At 43.5% G+C, this 17,345-nt stretch overlaps 1 protein-coding gene across 1 annotated transcript in view; it reads left to right on the top strand.

Annotated features, from left to right (window-relative positions):
* The first annotated feature begins 4,145 nt into the window (after positions 1-4,145).
* BPIFB6 (BPI fold containing family B member 6) overlaps positions 4,146-17,345 on the top strand; it is a 181,899-nt gene continuing 168,699 nt past the window's right edge. The window contains exon 1 of the mRNA XM_063963591.1: positions 4,146-4,300. Within this exon, the coding sequence (XP_063819661.1) occupies positions 4,195-4,300 (106 nt within the window). The 5' untranslated portion in view covers positions 4,146-4,194. The remainder of the gene's footprint in view (positions 4,301-17,345) is intronic.

The following is a 17,345-nucleotide window of genomic DNA, read 5'->3' as shown; positions in this document are numbered from 1 at the left end:
AGAACGTTCTGCAGCCTGCAACATCCTCCAGCATGACCGGTTTGGCAGTGGGTCAGTAATGGTGTGGGGTGGCATTTCTTTGGGGGGGCGCACAAACTTCCATGTGCTCGCCAGAGGTAGCCTGACTGCCATTAGGTACCGAGATGAGATCTTCAGACCCCTTGTGAGACCATATGCTGGTGCGGTTGGCCCTGGGATCCTCCTAATGCAAGACAATACTAGACCTCATGTGGCTAGAGTGTGTCAGCAGTTCCTGCAAGATGAAGGCATTGATGCTATGGTCTGGCCCGCCCATTCCCCAGACCTGAATCCAATTGAGCACATCTGGGACATCATGTCTCGCTCCATCCACCAACGCTACGTTGCACCACAGACTGTCCAGGAGTTGCCGGATGCTTTAGTCCAGGTCTGGGAGTAGATCCCTCAGGACACCATCCGCCACCTCATCAGGAGCATGCCCAGGTGTTGTAGGGAGGTCATTGATGTTAAAGGGGGCAATACACGGTATTAAGAACTAGGGTATGTAAACTTTTGATTAGGGTCACTTGGGTAGTTTCTGTTGTCATTATGATTTAAAAAGAGTAAATACAGTTGTTTGACAATAAATGGCTTCACCCAACCACTAACCATGAGTGAAAGAAAAGTTTGTGAGTTATCATTCATATTCTCTGACAAATGGCCAGAAAATCACAAATTCTGCTAGGGTATGTAAACTTATGAGCACAACTGTATATATACACTAGCTGGAGTACCCGGCGATGCCTGGGATTTTAAGAATGTCTGTTTACATAAATAAATTAAAATATTAAACACAGTATAAATAACATTGTAGATAGCTGAATACCCGTGCTTCGCTACGCGATGAAGATGGTAAATGAGAATGATAGTTGTTCATTAACTTACGTTGGTTGCAGATCTAGTATATTGGCATATCTTGCTTCCCTGACGCACTTTGTGTAGTGGCCGGACCCTGCTCTTCACACTATACAAATCTCAGTCTGTGGCTTCCTGCTGCCTCCATTCCCCTCCTCACATCATGTCAGTGCCCCTGTGAAATTATTGATTTTTTCACAGTTTATTATATAACGCAGCACATTATGTATCTCCTGATATACTCTGTTCTGCTGGGGGATCGTGCTACTTCCACTATATTACTCTCAGTTTTTGGGTTTGTGCTACCTGCATTCCCCTCCTCACATCATGTCACTGGTGCTGTCACATGCAGCTCTGTCATCACTGACATATTATGCATGTCCTGAAATACTCAGTGCTGCTCCCTCACCCCTAGGGGTGCTAGGGGTGTCTTCCCCACACAGCGATTGTTCCCAGCTTGTAAGTCATATGTGTTTCAAGTTTGGTGTAAATTGCTCCAGGCATTCCAGAGTTATGCCGTCTTTTGAAAAACTCAGTGCTGCTGCCTCACCCCTATGGGTGCTAGGGGTGTCTTACCCCCACAGTGTTTGTTCCCACCTTGTAAGTCATATGTGTAGCAAGTTTGTTGTAAATTGGTCCAGCCATGTGGGAGTTATGCTGTCTTCTGAAATACTTTGTGCTGCTGTCCCACCCCTAGGGGTGCTAGGGGTGTCTAACCCCCACAGAGTTTGCTCCCAGATTGTACGTCAGATGTGTACCAAGTTTGGTGTAAATGGCTTCAGGCCTTCCACATTTATGCTGTCTGCTTACATACTCTGTGCTGCTGTCCCACCCCTAGGCGTGCTCGGGGTGTCTGACCCCCACAGTGTTTGTTTCCACAGTGAAAGTCATATGTGTACCAAGTTTGTTGTAAATTGCTGCAGGCATTACAGAGTTATGCTGTCTGCTGAAATACTCAGTGCTGCTGCCTCACCCCTAAGGGTGTCTTCCCCCCACAGTGTTTGTTTCCAGATTGTAAGGCATATGTGTACCAATTTTTGAGTACATTGCTCCAGCAATTCCAGAGTTATGCTGTCTGCTGATATACTATGTGCTGCTGTCTCCCCCCATAGGGGTGCTAGGGATTTCTAATTGTTTTTGTTGCCTTGGCCGTGTTGTAATACGCTTGTATGTCAAAATTCATGATCATAGCTTGTAAACTATGGATTTGTATAGAAATACATTATCACTTTTAAAATGTTGCATAATTCATATAAGTAAAATGATCAATGTAAAGAAATAGCCTGCAGAAGAGGAGAAGGTTGGTAGGTTAACAGATATTATCAATTCTCATTTTGTCTACTACAGTATACTGTATGTTATTTGAGGGCAATTGCTGTCAGTAAGGTTAGAACCTTATAAATATTAGAGTGCCCTTTTGTACTGCAATGTGAAAAACAAATTTCATGGCCACACATTGCAGAGTATTGGATACTGTACAGGCCTTTATCCATACAGCTTATATACAGGTTCAATACACAACATTTTATAGAATTCAATGATAACAAACATTCAAAGTAAAAAAGTGACAAAAGAGAGTTTATATAAATTAAAAAAGCCACAATAAATTCTTTCATTTTTCTCAAACAAGAAATGGCAAATATAGTATACAGGTTGAGTATCCCTTATCCAAAATGCTTGGGACCAGAGGTATTTTGGATATCGGATTTTTCCGTATTTTGGAATAATTGCATACCATAATGAGATATCATGATGATGGGACCTAAATCTAAGCACAGAATGCATTTATGTTACATATACACCTTATACACACAGCCTGAAGGTCATTTTAGACAATATTTTTTATAACTTTGTGCATTAAACAAAGTGTGTGTACATTCACACAATTCATTTATGTTTCATATACACCTTATACACACAGCCTGAAGGTCATTTAATACAATATTTTTAATAACTTTGTGTATTAAACAAAGTTTGTGTACATTGAGCCATCAAAAAACAAAGGTTTCACTATCTCAGTCTCACTCAAAAAAGTCTGTATTTCGGAATATTCCGTATTTCGGAATATTTAGATATGGGATACTCAACCTGTATTAATACAGGGATTCTGCAAATACATAATACAATATATGATACATATTTTTACCCCAATACTGGTCTTTAATTTTTCACAATTTATTTGTTGAACAATAAGTAATAAAGCTATGTACGGAATACATATTATATCCCGGCGGTCAGGATGCCGGCAATCACATGACCGCGGCATCCCGACATTGAAGATCCTGACATCGGATGGGGTAAATATATTTACCCCTCTGTCCCCTACCCTTACCCTCGGGTGGTGGCGGCACGAGCTAACCCTCTGGGGGTGTCGGCTATGGCTAACCCACGGTTGAGAGGGGGTGGCTGGGGCTAACCCTACCCTAGTGCCTAACCCCACATTAGTGCCTAATCCTAAACCCCCCTGGGCCCTAACCCTAATCCGTACCCAGATACTCACCTTCAGAATGTTGGCTGTAGGTGATACGGCGCCAGTCTCCTGAGTGGTGTAGGCATTCTGGCACCGGTCATATGACCGCCGGCATCCTGACAGCCGGGAAGCTAAATGCATGCCCTAGGTACACACTATACAGACCAGCTGAGAATTTTATGATCAGTCAGAGTATTGTATGATATGTACACACATACAAGCTTCATTTATTGAAGATAAATCTGTCTCATCTCATGATTGGATCTGAAAAAACTGCTTAAAAGATGAGATACTGTAGATCTGGTCACAGTATTGTGCACATCTTACCATGTGTGTGGTCTAACAACCGACTTGCAGGCAGGTCTTCCAATAATTGTGAATGTAAATCACTATTCCATCCAACATAAGGACAGATAAATAGTGAGTAGTGTAAGTAACAATTTTATAAATTGTATGGAAAATATCAAATAATTCCTCGCAAGGAAAAATCACATCTTAAGTGAGTGTTGTATAGTGTGTTCCATGACTCCATGACTGTGTGCATGGAATTCTGTGTTTCAGATCTTCTGATCATGCAGATTTCCTACTACTTGCATCGTTGGGTGTTCTCCATTATTTGAAGAAACGCATAACATTTTTATTTTTTATTTTTATGATTATAGTTAATAACTAACTGCTTGAAAGTCTCCTTTAAGGAGAGCATTGCCATGTGATTGAAAATGTGGTGTAAAGTGATATCTGCAGCTGAATCAGACACAAACATATGAAGCAGATTTGAATTGCATTTATCTGTACCAGGATTTGACTGCTCTGGTTAGAACTGGATGTTCTGTCAAAGCGAGGACTGAAACATGGCCCTGCTTTATCACCTAGGAGTCCTCCTTGCTCTTCTAACAATGTGTCAGTCCGAAGATCCTGGAGCATATTTACAACTGGATAGCTGTGCTTTAAAGAATGGTAAGGAGAACAATTTTTGTGGAGCTATTATGCACTTAGCCAAAATACTGTAATAGAAAAGCTTCTGTGGTTTGTACTGCTATAATATAGTAATGGTGTAATTACTATGCTTGTATGTATTGTAGTTTATTTTACTACTTTATTCGTTTGAAAAAAATTGTAGTGGTATTCTGAAAAGACAAATATTAGAAAAGACTCCTTCCTATATATGAAACCTGTCTGTTGTCCCTTAATAATTCATAATGAATTCACATCAATTGTTACATTTAATAGCAATGTGAAGCAAATATATGAGTAAACTGTTTCTCATGTAGATAAAGACTACAGGACAATTTCCTCTAGAGCTTTTACAGAAATTAGAACAATATGTAAATATTTAATTTTATTTTGCTGCAATTTACTATATCTAAAATCTAAGAGACTGTGTCATTGGTATTATAAGTAACAATTAGACTTAGAGTTTAACGTCATCTAGACAGAAAAAAAAAATCAGTTTTGCCCAATAACTTTTTCTTTCTTACTCAACCTAGTTTGCACTGCTGTTGGGTAGGGTTTTTATTCGATAGTTTATTGCATTAAATACATACTGTATATTTTTAATAGGCATAACATGCCATAATGTTATTTATTATCAGCCCAGAACATTACCCTAGCTAGTAGTACAGGGATAATTTGTATATATATCCCTATTATATATATATATACATTCATTTTAATTCTTCCTTATGGGAATATAAGGGTTTGGGAACTGAGTGATAAAATCACATTCTATGACACTGTTACACTAGTACTCTCTCCAGCAGGTGCATGACTGTCAGGGTACAGAAGGGCTTGTGCTATTAAAATGATGATACTTTGCACAAAGTTTTACTGTGATTTAATTGTGATTCAATGCACATGATAAGGACCATGCCACTCAAAGCATTCACATGACTGGGGCCATGTAAATCAGCTCTCAGTCATTGCTGTTATGGTGCCCATACACTTGTGAGATAATCGGTGCTAACCTTCTATTTCGACCGCATCTGTGAGAGAAATCGAAGGATTGTATGCACATTTTAGGTACCTTTCGACGTGATGCGCGGGCACGCCGGTTGAATCTCGCGTCTCAAGATAGTATGTGCTGCACTTAATATTTATCGAATCGCAATGCGATCGCATGTGGTTTTAAAAACACATGCTATATATCACACTGCAATGTGCGATGGGCACCCGCCGGGAGTGGACGCAGGCCGCTCTCACTCAGCGGTGACGTGCCCATCACGTGATTACCATGCGATCTATCGCATGATCGCATGGTAATCACTTTGGCAGTTCAGGTGCGATATCGCACCTGAACTGCTGGTGCAATGCCCCGCAATGTCGCATCGCAGGGCATCGCACAAGTGGATGGGCACCATTAGATACAGCACATTACATAGCTTTTGAAGGCTTATGATCCATGCTAATTTGGTCTAACAAAAGTAAAAAATATCATTTAATACGAATATTAATTCACAACAGGAATAAGCATATTACTAAATGTATTATATTAATGATGTTTATAAAATTGTGCCCCTCTGTATCTCACTATGCTTGCAGTGAGGTTTAAGTCATAGTGGTCAATCCAATTACCCTCGAAGGGTGCGAGTTGCCGTTGCTGTGTCGTGTAAATGCCGGCAAAGGCACCCAAACTTGTACCCCCTGCAGCCCTATGTGGCTATGTACAAAAATCTGTGAGTCGGCAGTACTGTAAGCGTGGCATACAGTTGCACTTACTGCACCCGTGAAAACAATGCAGGTAATTGGAGTGACCCCATAGATTGAACAGAGTTGCCTTTTGTGTCATTTTGGAATACTGATATGTTTGCAGTATTAACACTGTTAGTATTCCACTCCTAAAGACAAATAGATTGCAAGAGTATTGATGCAATGGGTGTAAAGTGTTAATGTGTTAGGATGTATAGGAACATCAAAGGCATAGCAAGGAATCATGGTGTTCCTGGAGCAAATGTGTAGTACACCCCCTCCCCTCCTCCCAATTTATGCAGAAACATGTTGCTGATTTTGTAATGAAGAGGTAATGACTAACTTATTCCTTTGCCAGGGCAGTCTTTGAGTCAGGGTGCCCGATTTGGCTTTCATTTTTACAAAATTGGAAAAAATGTTAAAAAAATACAAAATAAATATTTTTTACAGTTCTTTAAAAGTTCTAAAATATTTAAAAACTTTTCCATGTTATTAAATTCTTTATTTAAAAAATGACTACATTATTTTAATCTGTGATCTGTTAACCACATCGCAGTAAGAGGAGCATGGCTACACCTGGATCGTCTAGGGCACCTACATTCTTTGTATGCTACCTTGTCTGTTTAGAGTACCAGATCCCAGTTGTGACTATTACAGTGCCAAATTCTTGTAGTGGTGTTGGGGTTTTCTCAGTAGCAAGCATTGAGCATAAAAATTGAGTATTTATGTAAGCTGCAAATACATATTTTCTGAGACTCTATGCATTTCATCTGATCTTGTTCAAATTTCTTCAGTGATGGAAATTTACTACAATTAATGAACACTTTTCATAACAAACTAATACATTATTTCCTAAGTACTGTACACATGACATACAAGCACTTGAGATCTAATGCAAGTAATATTCTTAATATAGCATTTCCTAAGTATCCCTGTTTTGAAATCAAAATGTTACCATGCTATAATAACGTAACTAGGGTCAAGAAGCTGATATTTTTCTTGTTTAATGATGTGTGTCTATTTTTATATATGTACAACTCTGTTTATATCTAAGATTGTGTCATGACTGTGGTTTTTGTGAACCCGGTGTTAGTGAAGTCTGTGTGGGTAACTGGAGGACTATGTGTATATAAGGCTGGTCTGTAGGAATCAGTGAGAAAAAGGAGCAATCCCTGACCGGGGATCGAACCCAGGCCTCGGTAGAGGAAGCCGTATCCTGACCACTGGATCACCAGGAACTTGGTGTTGATAGCAGGATGGTGAATGTATTGGTGAGATTGAACTGGATATACTGTCACAGGAGTAGGTACTTGTGTACTCAAGGTTACTATGAAATAGGTTCTCTGGAATTGCGCAGAACTGGGCTGGTTATTGGCGAGATTGAGAACCGGACTGGTTACTGGTGAGACTGGAACTGGGCTGGTTACTGATATACTGGAACGCAACTGTAATCTGGGCTGGTACCAGATATAACTGGAAACACAACTGTAAGTAGAACGATGACTGTGGCTGTGACGTTAAGACAAGGCTGAAAAACATTGCGGCTGTGGCTTTAAGACGAGACTGAAGAATACTGCGGTTGTGGTTTTAAGATGAGACTGGAGAATACTGCAGCTGTGACTTTAAGATGAGACTGTAGAATACTACAGCTGTGGCTTTAAGATGATACTAAAGAATAAAGCAGCTGTGGATTTAAGATGAGACTGTAGAATACTGCAGCTGCGTCTTTAAGACGAGACTGTGGAATACTGCAACTGTGGCTTTAAGACAAGACTTTGGAATACTGCAGCTGTGGTTTTAAGACGAGACTGGAGAATTACTGGATATCAATGGTAACACAACTGTAACCCAGACTGGGTAGCAAAAGAGCAGTTTTACAGGAACCGAATTAAAGTGTTACCTTTAGGGAGTTCAGCTTCACAGCTTACACAGAGCTGTGTGTGACACAAGGAACTGGCAGAGTCTGCAACTCAAGTCTCCAGACTTATGCTTCCTGGTCCTTGATGACTGGTGAGCAGAGACAGGTGATTCAGAGAGTCTCAGGCTAGCACAAGATTGGATAGCTCCAGGTCAGATGATCAGACCCTGTCACGTCAGTACTTTAGATTAGGCTCTGATGTGGAGTGAGGCCTAGCAGGCCGAAAGAACACTGAAGCCTGAACTTCTACAAATGAACAGAGGATGCCGGCTTTTAGGCCTAAACTCCAGATTGCTGAGCACAGTGGAGAATGTATCTGGTGACCCCTGGAGTCAGAGAGGCATATAGTAGAATGACAATAATGATTACTGTGTAGGCACAACATACAGAGACTTGCTGAATTCACACAGAAAGTTAATCACCACAGCTGGAGCTTATTAACTCTTACCTTCCAGGCAGAGAACTCAGCACTCAGGAACTCATGGTACTGGCAATCTGTTTAACCCAGTGAGCAGAAAAGATGCAGGATCCAGGACAGATGGCAGAGGTAAGTCACCAAATATGAGAACTACAGTCAGGATCGTGACAGATTGCATGCAGGTTAGTAGTACTGTAGCTGCCATTAGTGCCAGCAGTGTAGGAAATTTGCGCTCAGTTCATCTACCCAAAAAAAAGTTAGCGATGCAAAGAGTTGGAGCAACAACAAGTATCCATTTTTATGTCCCTGAGAGATGTTTGCAAGAATAGAAAACATGAGACAAAATGGAACCTCGCAGTATTGTAACCACCTCCTCTAGCCTTCACAGTGATGCTGTTCATGCTGACATGCTATGAGGTTTCTGTGTTAGCTCTTTTTGACATGTCAGCCAATTGATCTGCCTGTAAATCATCCTTAAGTGTTGTCTATAGCCTTCCCTGTACCTCAACGTGAACTAAACAAATCTCATTGGAAAAAAGGCTGGGTGCTGGATCCTAACAGTCAGGATGCCGGTGGTCAAAATATAGACAACAGCGTTCTGATGCTCAGAATCCGGACACATTTTAGTAAGTCTGCTAACCCCTCCCGCAGCCTAACCCTAACCATCCTGTTCCACAGTCTGACCCTCCCCTCCTGCAGCCTAACCCTAACCATCCTGTTCTGCAGTCTAACCCTCTCCTCCTGCTGCCTAAACCTAACCCTCCCTCTAGTGCCTAACCCTAACCATCACCCAGCATACTAACCATAACCCTCCCTCCTGCCAGCCTAACCCCCCCATACCGCAGCCTAACCCTAACCCGCTCCTTTTTCTTCCTTACCCGCACTCTTCTGCCAGTGCCTTACCCTAACCCCCCCCCCCCCACACACACACACACACACACACACACACACACACACACACACACAAACACACAGCCTAACCCTTCCCCTCATACTTACGTTCGTGATGCTGACAGTCAGGATTCTGATAACGGGGTTCATAGAGGTGTCTTGTTGGGTTTCTGGCATCTTGTCAGGATGCCAATTACGGGTGTGGTATAGCTCATAGACAGTTAAAAGATAGACAGTCATTAGTTAGACACTATATTAGGGGTGGGCAACATGCGGCCCGCGGGCCGGATGCGGCCCGCGAACCGATTCTGCCTGGCCCGCTGTCCCATACCACTGCGCAATGACAAGCGGCCCGGCTGAGCCGCTTGTCATTGCGCTACGAAGCTCCGAGACGCAGCGCCGCTGAGGAAATACCCGGTCTGCTGACCGGGATTTCCTCTGTGACATCAGGCGCTGGGCGGCATAGGGGCGGAGCCACGGCAGGAGAGTGCAGCGGGTAGCAGCAGCGGCTCTGCGCAGCGGGCAGCGGATCTGGCAGGGAAGGTGGATAATCTGGGCAGCAGATCTGCCACAGTGAAAAAAACACATCTAAGGTAAAGCTGCTATATGGGTACGGGGTGGGGGGGGGGGGGGGGGGAGGAGGAGGAGGAGGGCGGGGGGGAGAGGAGGAGGAGGAGGGAGAGTGGAGAGGAGGGGGGTAGAGACTGCTGTATAGGTTCAGGGGAAGGGGTGAAGGGGGGTATTGACTGCTATGTGGGTTCAGGGGTGGGGGAAGGGGGGTAGAGACTACTATATGGGTTTAAGGGAGAGGGGAGCTGTGAATACGATTGATAACAGCATTACACAGGATGCTGTTTGTTTGTTTGTTTTCAGCAGTTTTTTATTTTTATTTTTTTTATTACTGGATATGTTTTTTAAGCCAAGTACCCACGGGCCGATTTGGGAGAGATGTGTGCTGAGCGAACCGCTCAGCACACATTTCTCCTGCCGCTCAGCACAGCGCGATCTGTGCTGACCGTGCGGGGGGAGACGAGGGGGGGGCGATCACTTCACCCAGCGGGTGAAGTGAGCGACCCGCTAGATTGGCCTGCATGCAATCTAGCAGCAGCGATAGCGATGTGCGGGGCCGCGCATCGCTATCGCTGAGGGGGCTACACATATATATATATATATATAATGGATGGAGACAGGCGGCACTCAAGCAGCCTCAAATAGAGTGAAAAAAGCGGTCCGTTTATTGATCCATATTGGATTAATAAACGGACCGCTTTTTTCACTCTATTTGAGTCTGCTTGAGTGCCGCCTGTCTCCATCCATTATATTGAGGATCAGCATTGTTTCTCTAGGAGGGCACTGCAGCACATTGCCATTTGGAGAGGGAGTGCCGGGATTACTACACTTTGTGTATATATATATAAAAAACTATGGGCCTAATTCAGAACTGATCGCTAGGGTGTGATTTTTGCACTGCTACGATCAGGTAGTCACCGCCTACAGGGGGAGGAGGGTAATCGCATGTGCAGGAGAGCTGCAGAAACAGAAGTTTGTGCAGTCTCTGCGCAGCCCAGGACTTACTCTTCCAGTGGGATGATCGGGGCCGGAGCTGACGTCAGAAACCCTCCCTCCAAACGCCTGGTCTCTCCTGCATTTTTCCGTGCACTCCTCTAAACCGGTCAGTTACCACCCACAAACGGCCTCTTTCTGTCAATCACCTTGCGATCGCCTGTACGATCGCTTTGTTCGCACCATCCCATCACTGCCCGACGCTCCCCAGCGCGGCGGACCGACGTGCCTGCGCACTGCAATGCATGCGCAGTTCAGACCCGATCATCTGCTGTGCGAAAATACACAGCTGCGACCGGGTCAGAATTGGGCCCTATAACGGGTCTTATTTTTCAGCAACTAAGAAGCTGATTCAGACCTGATCACTGTGCTGCAAATTTTGCTGTCCTGCGTTCGGGTAGTCGCCGCCCCCAGGGGGAATGTAAATTCACCCGTGCAAGTGTACGATCGTATGTGTACGCAGAGCTGCAAAAATCTACTTTGTGCAGTCTCTGCGCAGCCCAGGACTTACTCCTACAAATATTTGTCATTCATATTAGTCCCCGCCCATGTGTGTGGCCCTCGAACATTCACTGGAAGTGTTAAGCGGCCCCCCAGCTGAAATAATTGCCCACCCCTGCACTATATGGTCGACAGTCAAAAGTCAGACAGGGTCAAAAGTCAGACAGTCAAAAGTCAGACAGGGTCAAAAGTTAGACAGGGTCAAAAGTCAGACAGTCAAATGTCAGACAGTCAAAAGTCAGACAGGGTCAAAATTCAGACAGTCAAAAGTCAGACAGGGTCAAAAGTCAGACAGTCAAAAGTCAGACAGTCAAAAGTCAGACAGGGTCATAAGTCAGACACACAAAAAATAATTTTCTTTGTGTTTTTAAACATTTTTAACCCAAAATTGGTGAAATTTGTCCGTTTGCCACGCTTCAGGCTCGGTGTCTCATTCCGCTCCGCTTCGCTCACCACAACTTTACTAAAAGGTAATTGTTTGTGTGACATGGATAGTAAATGAGGCAAAAGTTGTAAAAAACAGAAAAATCAAACATTTTTTTTGTGTCTGACTTTTGACTGTCTGACTTTTGACCCTGTCTGACTTTTGACTGTCTGACTTTTGACCCTGTCTGACTTTTGACTGTCTGACTTTTGACCCTGTCTGACTTTTGACCCTGTCTGACTTTTGACCCCTGTCTGACTTTTGACCCTGTCTGACTTTTGACTGTCTGACTTTTGACCTTGTCTGACTTTTGACCCTGTCTGACTTTTGACTGTCGACCATATAGTGTCTAACTAATGACTGTCTATCTTTTAACTATCTGTCTATAGACAGGAACCCGCCAATTACATCCCAGGAAAAGAGTTGGTGAAAAGCACACTCTTTTTAACGTCAATGCGCTGTCATGGATCCTGAGCTCTTCATTTCTCTACCCATGTGATAGAGATTGAGCTCAATGTATTCCCAATTTTTCAGGTAACACACTCATATCTCACCAGTGACTCTAGGATTTATGTACTGTATCAAGTATGGAAAAAAATGGAGAAGTAGAACAGTGAAGTAGTTCGCTATGGTAACCAATCACCTTTGAGGTAGCATTTATCCAAGTGCTTTCTTTAAAATGATAGGTAGAAACTGATTGGTTGCTATGGGCAATTTCTCAACAAGTCCATTACTTAACTCTTTACACTGCTTTGAGATAAAGATAACATATACTCTTTAAAACCTTAAGAGGCATATTTACGATTATATACGCAAGGCAGTCAGACTTACCACATGGTATAACACTGATGTACTTTCCAGTGGGGGCCTCCCGTTCTAGGTCATATACCCGATACATATTTATTATGTTTCTTCCTATGTTTTTGAGGTTATTTCTGTCTTTTTGTCTTCCTTATACAGTGTATGATATACATACTCCAGATACACTTTGCCAGATTATGTATTTTGTTATGTATATATATATATATATATATATATATATATTTATTATATATGTATATGCTGATATATTTTCTGTACGCTGTGTGTGCTATTTGCACTAATATTTTCTTTTCTTTTTTAAATAGGCATATTTACCAACAACCACATAGAAAATACAATTGTGGTATGACAATTTCATCTCAATGTTATCACTTTGCTATGCATGAGTAGTTGTCATCTGGTGGTAAACTTTGCGAAAAAGAAGCCCATAAGCTATCTTCAGATTGCGTTAGCTGCTGGGGCTTGCTACTGTATATCAACTTGAATAGCAGCCCTCATACAGGCTGCTTTTACGATTGGAAATGGAGGGATTGCGGTAGATATCAGAAATATTTGCTGTGGTCGTTCCTAGAGATGAGCGGGTTCGGTTCCTCGGAATCCGAACCCCCCCGAACTTCAGCCTTTTTACACGGGTCCGAGGCAGACTCGGATCTTCCCGCCTTGCTCGGCTAACCCGAGCGCGCCCGAACGTCATCATCCCGCTGTCGGATTCTCGCGAGGCTTGTATTCTATCACAAGACTCGGATTCTATATAAGGAGCCGCGCGTCGCCGCCATTTTCACACGTGCATTGAGATTGATAGGGAGAGGACGTGGCTGGCGTCCTCTCCGTTAGAATAGATAGAGACACTTGAGTTGATTACTTAGTAATTTTGGGGAGCATTAGGAGTACTCAGAGTGCAGAGTTTTGCTGATAGTTACTAGTGACTGACCACCACCAGTTTTATTTATTATTTAATATAATCCGTTCTCTGCCTGAAAAAAAACGATACACAGTCACATACCATATCTGTGCTCAGCCTCAGTGTGCTGCATGATAATATCATCTATATGTATATCTGACTGTGCTGAGTGCTCACTGCTCACACAGCTGAATTGTGGGGGAGACTGGGGTGCAGTTATAGCAGGAGTACAGTGCACACTTTTGCTGCCAGTGTGACTGACCAGTGACCACCAGTATATTGTCTGCCTGAAAAAGTTAAACACTCCTGTGGTGTTTTTTTTTTTTATTCTATAAACGCATTCTGCTGACAGTGTCCAGCAGGTCCGTCATTCATTATATTATATAAATATTTACCTGCAGTAGTGTTATATTTTTTTTGTTCATCTCTATCATCTTTATCATCTCTATATTAGCAGACGCAGTATGGTAGTCCACGGCTGTGGCTACCTCTGTGTCGTCAGTGCTCGTCCATAATTGTATACCTACCTGTGGTGGGGTTTTTTTTTCTATCTTCTTCATACTAGTAGTTTAGGAGTCTGCTGACAGTGTCCAGCAGGTCCGTCATTATATTATATATACCTGCAGTAGTGATATATATATATTTTTTATATCATTATCATCTCTATACTAGCAGACGCAGTACGGTAGTCCACGGCTGTAGCTACCTCTGTGTCGTCAGTGCTCGTCCATAATTGTATACCTACCTGTGGTGGGTTTTTTTTTTCTATCTTCTTCATACTAGTAGTTTAGGAGTCTGCTGACAGTGTCCAGCAGGTCCGTCATTATATTATATATACCTGCAGTAGTGATATATATATATTTTTTATATCATTATCATCTCTATACTAGCAGACGCAGTATGGTAGTCCACGGCTGTAGCTACCTCTGTGTCGTCAGTGCTCGTCCATAATTGTATACCTACCTGTGGTGGGGTTTTTTTTTCTATCTTCTTCATACTAGTAGTTTAGGAGTCTGCTGACAGTGTCCAGCAGGTCCATCATTATATTATATATACCTGCAGTAGTGATATATATATATTTTTTATATCATTATCATCTCTATACTAGCAGACGCAGTACGGTAGTCCACAGCTGTAGCTACCTCTGTGTCGTCAGTGCTCGTCCATAATTGTATACCTACCTGTGGTGGGTTTTTTTTTTCTATCTTCTTCATACTAGTAGTTTAGGAGTCTGCTGACAGTGTCCAGCAGGTCCGTCATTATATTATATATACCTGCAGTAGTGATATATATATTTTTTTTATATCATTATCATCTCTATACTAGCAGACGCAGTACGGTAGTCCACGGCTGTAGCTACCTCTGTGTCGTCAGTCACTCGTCATCCATAAGTATACTAGTATCCATCCATCTCCATTGTTTACCTGAGGTGCCTTTTAGTTGTGCCTATTAAAATATGGAGAACAAAATGTTGAGGTTCCAAAAATAGGGAAAGATCAAGATCCACTTCCACCTCGTGCTGAAGCTGCTGCCACTAGTCATGGCCGAGACGATTAAATTCCATCAACGTCGTCTGCCAAGGCCGATGCCCAATGTCATAGTACAGAGCATGTAAAATCCAAAACACAAAATATCAGTAAAAAAAAGGACTCAAAAATCTAAAATAAAATCGTCGGAGGAGAAGCGTAAACTTGCCAATATGCCATTTACCACACAGAGTGGCAAGGAACGGCTGAGGCCCTGGCCTATGTTCATGGCTAGTGGTTCAGCTTCACATGAGGATGGAAGCACTCAGCCTCTCGCTAGAAAAATAAAAAGACTTAAGCTGGCAAAAGCACAGCAAAGAACTGTGCGTTCTTCGAAATCACAAATCACAAGGAGAGTCCAATTGTGTCGGTTGCGATGCCTGACCTTCCCAACACTGGACGTGAAGAGCATGCGCCTTCCACCATTTGCACGCCCCCTGCAAGTGCTGGAAGGAGCACCCGCAGTCCAGTTCCTGATAGTCAGATTGAAGATGTCAGTGTTGAAGTACACCAGGATGAGGAGGATATGGGTGTTGCTGGCGCTGGGGAGGAAATTGACAAGGAGGATTCTGATGGTGAGGTGGTTTGTTTAAGTCAGGCACCTGGGGAGACACCTGTTGTCCGTGGGAGGAATATGGCCATTGACATGCCTGGTGAAAATACCCAAAAAATCAGCTCTTCGGTGTGGAAGTATTTCAACAGAAATGCGGACAACAGGTGTCAAGCCGTGTGTTGCCTTTGTCAAGCTGTAATAAGTAGGGGTAAGGACGTTAACCACCTCGGAACATCCTCCCTTATACGTCACCTGCAGCGCATTCATCATAAGTCAGTGACAAGTTCAAAAACTTTGGGCGACAGCGGAAGCAGTCCACTGACCAGTAAATCCCTTCCTCTTGTAACCAAGCTCACGCAAACCACCCCACCAACTCCCTCAGTGTCAATTTCCTCCTTCCCCAGGAATGCCAATAGTCCTGCAGGCCATGTCACTGGCAATTCTGACGAGTCCTCTCCTGCCTGGGATTCCTCCAATGCATCCTTGCGTGTAACGCCTACTGCTGCTGGCGCTGCTGTTGTTGCTGCTGGGAGTCGATGGTCATCCCAGAGGGGAAGTCGTAAGACGACTTTTACTACTTCCACCAAGCAATTGACTGTCCAACAGTCCTTTGCGAGGAAGATGAAATATCACAGCAGTCATCCTGCTGCAAAGCGGATAACTGAGGCCTTGGCATCCTGGGCGGTGAGAAACGTGGTTCCGGTATCCATCATTACTGCAGAGCCAACTATAGACTTGATTGAGGTACTGTGTCCCCGGTACCAAATACCATCTAGGTTCCATTTCTCTAGGCAGGCGATACCGAAAATGTACACAGACCTCAGAAAAAGACTCACCAGTGTCCTAAAAAATGCAGTTGTACCCAATGTCCACTTAACCACGGACATGTGGACAAGTGGAGCTGGGCAGACTCAGGACTATATGACTGTGACAGCCCACTGGGTAGATGTATTGACTCCCGCCGCAAGAACAGCAGCGGCGGCACCAGTAGCAGCATCTCGCAAACGCCAACTCTTTCCTAGGCAGGCTACGCTTTGTATCACCGCTTTCCAGAATACGCACACAGCTGAAAACCTCTTACGGCAACTGAGGAAGATCATCGCAGAATGGCTTACCCTAATTGGACTCTCCTGTGGATTTGTGGCATCGGACAACGCCAGCAATATTGTGTGTGCATTAAATATGGGCAAATTCCAGCACGTCCCATGTTTTGCACATACCTTGAATTTGGTGGTGCAGAATTATTTAAAAAACGAGAGGGGCGTGCAAGAGATGCTGTCGGTGGCCAGAAGAATTGCGGGACACTTTCGGCGTACAGGCACCACGTACAGAAGACTGGAGCAACACCAAAAACGCCTGAACCTGCCCTGCCATCATCTGAAGCAAGAAGTGGTAACGAGGTGGAATTCAACCCTCTATATGCTTCAGAGGTTGGAGGAGCAGCAAAAGGCCATTGAAGCCTATACAACTGACCACGATATAGGAGGTGGAATGCACCTGCCTCAAGCGCAGTGGAGAATGATTTCAACGTTGTGCAAGGTTCTGCAACCTTTTGAACTTGCCACACGTGAAGTCAGTTCAGACACTGCCAGCCTGAGTCAGGTCATTCCCCTCATCAGGCTTTTGCAGAAGAAGCTGGAGACATTGAAGGAGGAGCTAACACTGAGCGATTCCGCTAGGCATGTGGGACTTGTGGATGGAGCCCTTAATTCGCTTAACAAGGATTCACGGGTGGTCAATCTGTTGAAATCAGAGCACTACATTTTGGCCACCGTGCTCGATCCTAGATTTAAAACCTAC

This window comes from Pseudophryne corroboree, chromosome 3, assembly GCF_028390025.1.
Source record: "Pseudophryne corroboree isolate aPseCor3 chromosome 3, aPseCor3.hap2, whole genome shotgun sequence".
NCBI lineage: Eukaryota > Metazoa > Chordata > Amphibia > Anura > Myobatrachidae > Pseudophryne > Pseudophryne corroboree.
This window is presented reverse-complemented; position numbering and strand designations above follow the sequence as displayed.